At 50.6% G+C, this 10,748-nt stretch overlaps 1 protein-coding gene across 1 annotated transcript in view; it reads right to left on the reverse strand.

The window, feature by feature from the left end:
- Positions 1-7,109, reverse strand: part of sema3d (sema domain, immunoglobulin domain (Ig), short basic domain, secreted, (semaphorin) 3D) — a 90,797-nt gene extending 83,688 nt beyond the window's left edge. Inside the window, exons 1-2 of the mRNA XM_078420096.1 lie at positions 6,984-7,109; positions 4,345-4,530 (exon numbers count right to left, since the gene is read on the reverse strand). Of these exons, the coding sequence (XP_078276222.1) occupies positions 4,345-4,492 (148 nt within the window). The 5' untranslated portion in view covers positions 4,493-4,530; positions 6,984-7,109. The remainder of the gene's footprint in view (positions 1-4,344; positions 4,531-6,983) is intronic.
- Positions 7,110-10,748: the final 3,639 nt, after the last annotated feature.

Genomic DNA, 10,748 nt, shown 5'->3' on the forward strand with positions numbered 1-10,748 from the left:
GCGAGCAAAGACACAACAGGGGGGGAGAGAGAGCGGAGGGAGGGGGGGGAGAGAGAGCGGAGGGAGGGGGGGGATCAAGACCTGGACAGTGATCGGAGAAATGGAGATAGACACAGAGTGCTGGAGTAACTCAGCGGGTCAGGCAGCATCTCTGGAGAACATGGATAGGTGACGTTTCACAGAGTGCTGGAGTAACTCAGCGGGTCAGGCAGCATCTCTGGAGAACATGGATAGGTGACGTTTCGGGTCGAGACCCTCCTTCTGACCCAGAATATCACCCATTCCTTCTCTCCAGAGATGCTGCCTGTCCCGCTGAGTTACTCCAGCTTTTTGTGTCTATTTCGGGGTTTGTAGGTTAATTGGCTTCTGTACGTTGTCCTTAGTGTGTGTGTGTAGGATAGTGTTAGTGTGCGGTGATCGCTGGTCGGCACGGAAACAGGGACTTCGGTCCACCGCGCTGAATCTCTAAACTAAAATTAGAACTGAACCGTACCAATGGCCATTTATTCACAAAATGCTGGAGTAACTCAGCAGGTTAGGCAGCATCTCGGGAGAGAAGGAATGGGCGACGTTTCGGGTCGAGACCCTTCTTCAGACCAATGGCCAACACTGATGCAGCAAGCAGCTCAGAAAACAGCAAGAGAAATGGGAACCCGTGTTAACAAAAATAAAACCACTCTTTCTCTTTGATACTCCTTCAATCCCACAGGAATACAGCCAATGACAGCCAACAGTTCAATCAACCACTTACTGACAACCTTGCTACTAATTTAGTTCCCCCTACACAGAGCATGAAGATGAATGAATCTTCCCCACTTCTCTAGATAACCTTTCTGGAATCAGGGATCAGAGCGGCACGGTGGCGCAACGGTGGAGTTTCGGAAAAAGAGATCGTTTTTGTGCAAGGGAACGACTAACATTGAGAGGCAGAAAGTTCCATGTGTTCCTCTGCTGTGGTGAGACTTTATATCACAGTAGATTAATTTAACCTTCAGTTACAATCCAAAACAAATTGTGGGCGGCACGGTGGTGCAGCGGGTAGAGCTGCTGCCTCACAGGGCCAGAGACCCGGGTTCCATCCTGACTACGGGTGCTGTCTGTACAGAATTTGCACGTTCTCCCCGTGACCTGCGTGGGTTTTCTCCTGGTGCTCCGGTTTCCTTCCAAACTCCAAAGACGTGCAAGTTTGCAGGTAAATTGGCTTGTTGTAAATGTAAATTGTCCCTAGTGTGTGTCGGAGAGTGTTAGTGTGCAGGGATCGCTGGTCGGTGTGTGTGGGATAGTGTTAGTGTGCGGGGATCGCTGGTCGGTGTGGACTCGGTGGGGAAGGGCCTGTTTCCACGCTGTATCTCTGAACTAAGCTAAACTACGATGAGAAACCCTATTGTCAATGGGGGGGATATTAAAGCAATGGACTCACACATCGCGGCAACCAGCCTTCTGGCCAACCCATCCATGGCGACCAAGGTGCCCCATGTCAGCCAGCCCCATTTACCCGAGTTTGACCCTTATCCTTGTAATCCTTCCCCATGTGTATGAATCTCTGCATTAAAAATACCCATTGACTTGGCCTCCACAATGAATCCCACAGATTCACCACCCTCTGACGAAAGAAATTCCTCCTCATCTCCTTCCTAAAGGTAGGCCCTTTAATTCTGAGACATGGTCACTTTATTTCCCTTAAGTTCTCTTCCCCAGCCCAGCGGCCACGTGCTCCCGCTCCACCAATGGCAGCCGCCCGGGCTGATAGCCCCTAACGGAGGTTGCGTAGCAACCCGCCTCCCGGCCCGGGCGGCCGCCATTGGTGGAGCGGGAACACTTACTTTATACATCGTGCCATGTGGGGAGGAGGTGGTCACGTCACTCTCTTCTACTTGTGCTGGAGTTTAATTGCATGTTTATATCAAGATAAAGATGGCATGGACTCAGACAGCCATTCCTCTAATTACATATTTAACAACACTCAAAAATAAACCCTGATTGAATATTCTAAACTTTAACTGCAGACAATCACCAATGATTGAATGGCGGAGTAGACTTGATGGGCCAAATGGCCTGATTCTGCTCCGAGAACATATGAACTTATGGACTGCCGATGAGCTCATGAACGCCCGCAAATTTAATTCTGGATAGAATTTAACATGGATAGGTGACGTTTCACAGAGTGCTGGAGTAACTCAGCGGGTCAGGCAGCATCTGTGGAGAACATGGATAGGTGACGTTTCACAGAGTGCTGGAGTAACCCAGCGGGTCAGGCAGCATCTGTGGAGAAAAAGGATGGGTGACATTTTGGGTTTGAAGAAGAAACCCGTCCCAAAACGTCACCTATTCCTTTTCTCCAGAGACACTGCCTGACCCGCTGAGTTACTCCAACACTCTGTGTCTATCTTATGTATAAAACCGCATCTCCAGTTCTTTGTTTCTGCACGGTGGCGCAGCGGGTAGAGCTGCTGCCTCACAGCGCCAGAGACCCGGGTTCCATCCTGACTACGGGTGCTGTCTGTACGGAGTTTGTACGTTCTTCCCGTGACCTGCGTGGGTTTTCTCCGGGTGCTCCGGTTTCCTCCCACACTCCAAAGGCGTGCAGGTTTGTAGGTTAATTGCCTTTGGTAAAGATTGTAAATTGTCCCTGGTGTGTGTAGGATAGTGTTAGTGTGCGGGGATCGCTGGGTGGTGTGTGTAGGATAGTGTTAGTGTGCGGGGATCGCTGGGCGGTGTGTGTAGGATAGTGTTAGTGTGCGGGGATCGCTGGGCGGTGTGTGTAGGATAGTGTTAGTGTGCGGGGATCGCTGGTCGGTGTGTGTGGGATAGTGTTAGTGTGCGGGGATCGCTGGGCGGTGTGTGTGGGATAGTGTTAGTGTGCGGGGATCGCTGGGCGGTGTGTGTAGGATAGTGTTAGTGTGCGGGGATCGCTGGTCGGTGTGTGTAGGATAGTGTTAGTGTGCGGGGATCGCTGGGCGGTGTGTGTGGGATAGTGTTAGTGTGCGGGGATCGCTGGGCGGTGTGTGTAGGATAGTGTTAGTGTGCGGGGATCGCTGGTCGGTGTGTGTAGGATAGTGTTAGTGTGCGGGGATCGCTGGGCGGTGTGTGTGGGATAGTGTTAGTGTGCGGGGATCGCTGGGCGGTGTGTGTAGGATAGTGTTAGTGTGCGGGGATCGCTGGGCGGTGTGGACTCGGTGGGGAAGGACCTGTTTCCGCACTGTATCTCTAAGCTAAACTAATGCTGCCTGATGCTGCTCCCCTCCCTCACGTCCAGCTCAGTGAACATCTCTCCAACGCCCCTCCCGTGAACACAAAATTATAAATAGCCCGGGGGTGCCCGAGCTTCCAGAAGCTTCCTGTGGTGTCGGTACCTAATAAACACATCACCTTAAATGCACAGTGAATTCCAACAGTGAGCTCTTGCATTCAGTATCCAAAACAAACCAAAACACTCCGGCAACACAATATAAAAGCTTCTCTCTTTCCTCTGAGGCCCAGCTCAACATCTGCTGGCAACCGTTACACAGAGTCACAGAGTCACAGAGACACAGAGACACAGAGACACAGAGACACAGACACAGACACAGAGACACAGAGTCACAGACACACAGTCACACAGACACACAGAGACACACAGACACAGAGACACAGAGACACACAGACACAGAGACACACAGACACACAGACACAGAGACACACAGACACACAGACACAGAGACACAGAGACACACAGACACAGAGACACACAGACACACAGACACAGAGACACACAGACACAGAGACACAGATACACACAGTCACACAGACACACAGATACACACAGTCACACAGACACACAGATACACAGAGAGACACAGAGACACAGACACAGACACACAGACACACAGACACAGATACACACAGAGACACAGAGACACAGAGACAGAGACACAGAGACACAGAGACACAGACACACAGACACAGACACAGATACACAGACACAGACACAGAGACACAGAGACACAGACACAGAGACACAGAGACACAGAGACACAGAGACACAGTTGCTGCCTTATAACGCTTGTAGCACCGGAGACCCGGGCTCCATCCTGACTACGGGTGCTGTCTGTACGGAGTTTGCACGTTCTCCCCGTGACCTGCGTGGGTTTTCTCTGAGATCTTCGGTTTCCTCCCACACTCCAAAGACGTACAGCTGTGCAGGTTAATTTGTTTGGTGTAAATGTACAAATTGTCCCGAGTGTGTGTAGGATAGTGTTAGTGTGCGGGGATCGCTGGTCGGCGTGGACTCGATGGGCTGAAGGGCCTGTTTCCGCGCTGTATCTCTAAACTAAACGAGGCTGAAGTAAAGTAAAGGCAGGTCACCTTTGTGGGACAGCTTGAGGCGAGCTAGACCCTGCCTCCATGTTTGTGCGGATGGGGCAGCGAGCAGGAGAAGTATCCAGAGTAACGGGCAGGTGTGGCGGAACATCCAGGCTCTCATCCCAGCGCCCGGCCTCGCAGTCTGCTTCATAGCTCCCGTCTCCACGGTTACCAACACCAGTAGGATATCTGGAACAACAAGAGGAACCGTCACACTCACAGTCATAGGTTCTAGGAGCAGAATTAGGCCATTCGGCCCATCAGGTCTACTCCGCCATTCAATCATGGCTGATCTATCTCTCCCTCTCAACCCCATTCTCCTGCCTTCTCCCCATAACCCCTGACACCCGCACTAATCAACAATCTATCTATCTCTGCCTTAAAAATATCCACTGACTTGTGGCCTCCACAGGAATTCTCTGCCTCAGAAGGCAGTGGAGGCCAATTCTCTGAATGCATTCAAGAGAGAGCTGGATAGAGCTCTTAAGGATAGCGGAGTCAGGGGGTATGGGGAGAAGGCAGGAACGGGGTACTGATTGAGAATGATCAGCCATGATCACATTGAATGGCGGTGCTGGCTCGAAGGGCCGAATGGCCTCCTCCTGCACCTATTGTCTGTTGTCACAGCCGTCTGTGGCAATGAGTTCCACAGATTCACCGCCCTCTGACTAAAAAAATTCCTTCCCATCTCCTTCCTAAAGGAACGTCCTTTTATTCTGAGGCTGTGCCCTCTCTCCCACTAGTGGATACATCCTCTCCACACCCACTCTATCCCGGCCTTTCAGATTACAGCTGAACACATGTCCAATTACAGGCAGCAGAGTGGTGCTATGAGGACATTGGTCAGATGAACACCACTGATTGGGGTTACACCAAGGATCCTGAAAGACCACGTTCAATGCTGCCCTGCTTACAGATAGACATTCAGGGAAGGTGGACACAGAGTGCTGGAGTAACTCAGCGGGTCAGGCAGCATCTGTGGAGAACATGGATAGGTGACGTTTCACAGAGTGCTGGAGTAACTCAGCGGGTCAGGCAGCATCTGTGGAGAACATGGATAGGTGACGTTATCAGGAGGAGAGTGGCGTGTAGGAGAGCCAGTTGCAATGCCTTTTATCTGCTGACATCTCTGATAGCCGGACGCACACACGTGCCAACACGCATGCACAGCACTGGCAACAACAACACAGCAGTTAATGAACGCACTCTTATCTCACAGCCACCACTGACACAGAGCAACAGGATCCTGGGTTTGCACTTAGAAACCCAGCACGTCACAGGGAAACATAGAAACATTGAAAATAGGTGCAGGAGGAGGCCATTCGGCCCTTCAAGCCAACACCGCCATTCAATGCGATCACGGCTAATCATCCACAATCAGTACCCCGTTCCTGCTTTCTCCCCATATCCCTTGATTCCGTTAGCCCTAAGAGCTAAATCTAACTCTCTCTTGAAAACTTCCAGTGAATTGGTCTCCACTGCCTTCTGTGGCAGAGAATTCCACAGATTCACAACTCTCTGGGTGAAGAACGTAATTCCTTTTGCCGTGAGCACGAAACTTCCCTCAGCAACCTCCCCCCAATACCAACCAGGAGAAGCAACTAACACTTCATGTCTCAAAAGAGCTGGAGGTTTGGATCTGAAAATCGCTCTCAAATTGCACAGGTCACCTGAGTAAAAGCATCAGTTTTTACTGTTGTGGAATTCTTTGCCACAGACGGCTGTGGAGGCCACAAGTCAGTGGGTGTTTTTAAGGCAGAGATAGATAGATTCTTGATTAGTGCGGGTGTCAGGGGTTATGGGGAGAAGGCAGGAGAATGGGGTTGGGAGGGAGAGATAGATCAGTCATGATTGAATGGCGGGGTAGACTTGATGGGCTGAATGGCCTAATTCTGCTCCAATGACTTATGAACAGTTGGAATTAATGAGTTGCTTTATAATCTACACAGTTCTTGCCTCTGTTTGCCTTACGTTTTGTTTGGGCGGCACGGTGGTGCAGCGGGTAGAGCTGCTGCCTCACAGTTCCATCCTGACTACGGGTGCTGTCTGTACGGAGTTTGTATGTTCTCCCCGTGACCTGCGTGGGTTTTCTCCGGGTGCTCTGGTTTCCTCCCACACTCCAAAGTCGTGCAGGTTTGTAGGTTAATTGTCCCTCTGTATATTGCCCCCAGTGTGCAGGGAGTGGATGAGAAAGTGGGATAACATGGAACTAGTGTGTGGGGATCGCTGGTCGGCGCGGACTCGGTCGGCCGAAGGGCCTGTTTCCATGCTGTATCTTTAAACTAAACTAAACTAAGATCGTGGAGGACAGTAAAGTGCACCGTGACAAGTAAAGAAAACATCAACCAGCTTCACAAAATAAAACTGCACCTTGCAGGAGATCTGCTGAAAAACATTGAATATTAGGTGGACACAGAGTGCTGGAGTAACTCAGCAGGACAGGCAGCATCTCTGGAGAGAAGGAATGGGTGACGTTTCGGATCGAGACCCTTCTTCAGATCCGACCCGAAACGTTACCCATTCCTTCCCTCCTGAGATGCTGCTTGTCCCGCTGAGTTACTCCAGCACTTTGTGTCTACCATCGATTTAAACCAGCATCTGCAGTTCCTTCCTAAGCATTTAATATTACTTGGGTCACTCACTTCACAAGGCGGTAGTGGGTTTGTTTGCCAGGCACTGAATAGTCAGGGTAATGCCTTTGTTGCTCGCCATGGCCCCGGGTAACGCAGGCTGCTACCGACCTTCCACCAGCAACTGAACAATATCCGCCTCAGCCCACACTGCATTGGCCCCTTATCAGGCAAACACACACACATAACATTGATCCCATCTACACCAAGCTGCCTCTGCTTGCATCACACCAGGGTTTGGGAACAGCTCCATCCAAGACCGCAAGAAACTGCAGAGTGTTGTGGACCCAGCCCAGACCATCACACAAACCAACCTCCCTCCCACTGACTCCATCGACACCTCACGCTGCCTCGGCAAGGCCAGCAGCATAATCAAGGACCAGTCTCACCCCGGCCACTCCCTCTTCTCCCCTCTCCCATCGGGCAAGAGGTACAGAAGTGTGAAAACGCACACCTCCAGATTCAGGGACAGTTTCTTCCCGGCTGTTATCAGGCAACTGAACCATCCTACCACAACTAGAGAGCAGTGCTGAACTACTATCTACCTCATTGGTGACCCTCGGACTATCCTTAATCTGAGATAGAAAAGTGACATTTCACGGAGTGCTGGAGTAACTGAGCGGGTCGGGCAGCATCTCTGGAGAACATGGATAGGTGACGTTTCGGGTCGGAACACTTCTTTAGACAATTAGGGGAGAGGGAGACATGGAGATATTGAAGGGGAAAGTGTGAAATTACCCCTCCATACCATGCCACCCCTTTCCATATCTCTCATTTCCCTCTCCCCTGACTCTCAGTCTGAAGAAGGATCTCGACCCAAAACATCACTCAGTCCTTTTCTCCACAGATGCTGCCTGACCCGCTGAGTTACTCCAGCACTCTGTGTCTATCTGGTTTCAACCAGCATCTGCAGTTCCTTCCTACACATTAACCAGAGTTTGGTGGACAATGGATTGGGGGAGGAGGAGGCTTCTGTGCGGTGAAATGGCCTGAGGGGTTGGGCAGATTTATTGGAATCTGAGCATTGGTGAATTTCGACAGGATAGAGTGCTTTGTGCTGTTAAGTAGCACACTGCGGGTCGGGCTTGGAGTAGTGGCGGCCACTCTGGGTCTTGGAGAGGTCAGTCCATCCCCTGCAGCAGGCCGTGGACAGGGGCTGTGTGTGGAGCTGGAGGCTGCCCTCGTTACACAGCCCATCACAGCCTGACCCACCAACCTCTGGTGGATAGGGGACAGTGTGTGGAGCTGGAGGCTGCCCTCGTTACACGGCCCATCACAGCCTGACCCACCAACCTCTGGTGGACAGGGGACAGTGTGTGGAGCTGGAGGCACAGCCATTCACTGCCTGACCCACCAACCTCTGGCTTTGTTCACATTCACAATGACTTTTTTAATGATCTCACTACCCTCTATGGGCTGATTTCACACCCCTTCCCCTCCCTTCCCATAAAAGACCAGTGTCGTTATTCACAGCCTGAATCTCCAGCAGACATCCCAAACCAATTCTGAAAGAGCTTTTTGTGCAGAGACCGACCACGACATTCTTTGTTCACAGGTAACGTAACTAGGACTGTCCCTACCACAACCAGAGAGCAGTGCTGAACTACTATCTTCCCCATGTGACCCTCCGACTATCCTTGATCGGACTTTATCTTGCACTAAACGTTATTCCCTTATCATGTATCTGTACACTGTGGACGGCTCGATTGTAATCATGTATTGTCTTTCCGCTGACTGGTTAGCGCGCAACAAAAGCTTTTCACTGTACCTCGGTACACGTGACAATAAACTGAACTGAAACTGAACTCCGGATAAAGCAACTACATTTCTCAGCACAAATTCAACATCATCACTGGTACAGAGTGCTGGAGTAACTCAGCGGGTCAGGCAGCGTCTGTGGAGAACATGGATAGGTGACGTTTCACAGAGTGTTGGAGTAACTCAGTGGGTCCAGTAGTGACAGGTTTATTATTCAGTATTCCTGATAAATCCTGGAGCTTAGTGTTTCACTGTGTGTTTGGCAACTAGGGATTGGCTTCTGTGGCAGAGAATTCCACAGATTCACAACGCTCTGGGTGAAAATGTTTTTCCTCATCTCAATCCTAAATGGCCGACCCCTTATTCTTAAACTGAGTCAAGTCAAGTCAAGTCAAGTTTATTTGTCACATACACACACACGATGTGCAGTGAAATGAAAGTGGCAATACCTGCGGATTGTGCACAAAAATGAATTACAGTTACAGCATATAAATAAAGTTAATACAGAGAAGACAACATTTAGTCCCTGGAGTTATAAAGGTTAACAGTCCTGATGGCCTGTGGGAAGAAACTCCGTCTCATCCTCCCCATTTTCACAACGTGACAGCGGAGGCGTTTGCCTGACCGTAGCATCTGGAACAGTCCGTTACTGGGATGGCAGGGGTCCCTCATGATCTTGCTTGCTCTCAATCTACACCTCTTGATGTATAGGTCCTGCAGGGGGGTGAGTGTAGTTCCCATGGTGCGTTCTGCCGAACGCACTACTCTCTGCAGGGCCATCCTGTCCTGGGCAGAGCTGTTCCCAAACCAGACTGTGATGTTGCCGGACAGGATGCTCTCTACAGCCCCAGAGTAGAAGCAATGAAGGATCCTCAGAGACACTCTGAATTTCCTCAGCTGTCTGAGGTGGTAAAGGCGCTGCTTAGCCTTACCCACCAGTGCGGCAGTGTGCGTTGCCCACGTCAGATCCTCTTTGATGTGGACTCCCAAGTATTTAAAACTGCTCACCCTATCAACAGTAGACCCATTTATTTCCAGTGGCGTGTACGTCTTCGGATGTTGAGCCCTTCTAAAGTCCACAATCAGCTCCTTAGTTTTTGTGACATTCAAGAGGAGACTATTGTCCTAACACCAGAGTGCCAGATCAGCCACCTCCTCCCGGTAGGCCTTCTCATCGTTGTTGGAGATCCGGCCCACCACCACAGTGTCATCAGCAAACTTGATGATGGAGTGATAGAATGATCCCTGATTCTGGACTTCCCCAACATCGGGATCATGTTTCCTGCATCTAGCCTGTCCAATCCCTTAAGGTACAGTACAGAACTTTATTGTCATTCGGTACAAGTACCGAACGAAATTACAGCAGTCACAAAACACAACAAAAAAAAGAAAAAAGTACACAGGACACACAATCCCAAGACAAACATCCATCACAGTGAGTCCAAATACCCCCTCACTGTGATGGAAGGCAACAAAACATCCACTCTCTTCCCCCCACGCCCACGAACAGGCAGCTCGACCCCTGCCGAGGCGACCGACACGCACAGCCCCCACAAGGGGATGGAAGGCCCATGTCAGGGATCATAGTTTAAGAATAAGAGGTAAGAACAAACACCCATCGAGTTGTGAATCTGTGGAAGTCTCTGCCACAGAAGGCAGTGGAGGTCAATTCACTGGATGTTTTCAGGAGAGAGTTAGATTTAGCTCTTAGGGCTAACGGAATCAAGGGATATGGGGAGAAAGCAGGAACGAGGTACTGATTGTGGATGATCAGCCATGATCACATTGAATGGCGGTGCTGGCTCGAAGGGCCGAATGGCCTCGTCCTGCACCTGTTGTCTGTGTTTCTGTGCTGTCCCACTCTGTGGCTCTGTGCATTCCCAGACTAGTGACGGGTAAGTTACGGCTCGTCCATCATTCTGACGGTGGGGACAAAGCGTATTTGCTTTTCCGATATCCGTCAGACAGCAACACCCACGACACGCTCTGTGAGTGCCTTTATCTCCCCCTCTCCTCACC

This window comes from Rhinoraja longicauda, chromosome 23, assembly GCF_053455715.1.
Source record: "Rhinoraja longicauda isolate Sanriku21f chromosome 23, sRhiLon1.1, whole genome shotgun sequence".
Classification (NCBI taxonomy): Eukaryota; Metazoa; Chordata; class Chondrichthyes; order Rajiformes; family Arhynchobatidae; genus Rhinoraja; species Rhinoraja longicauda.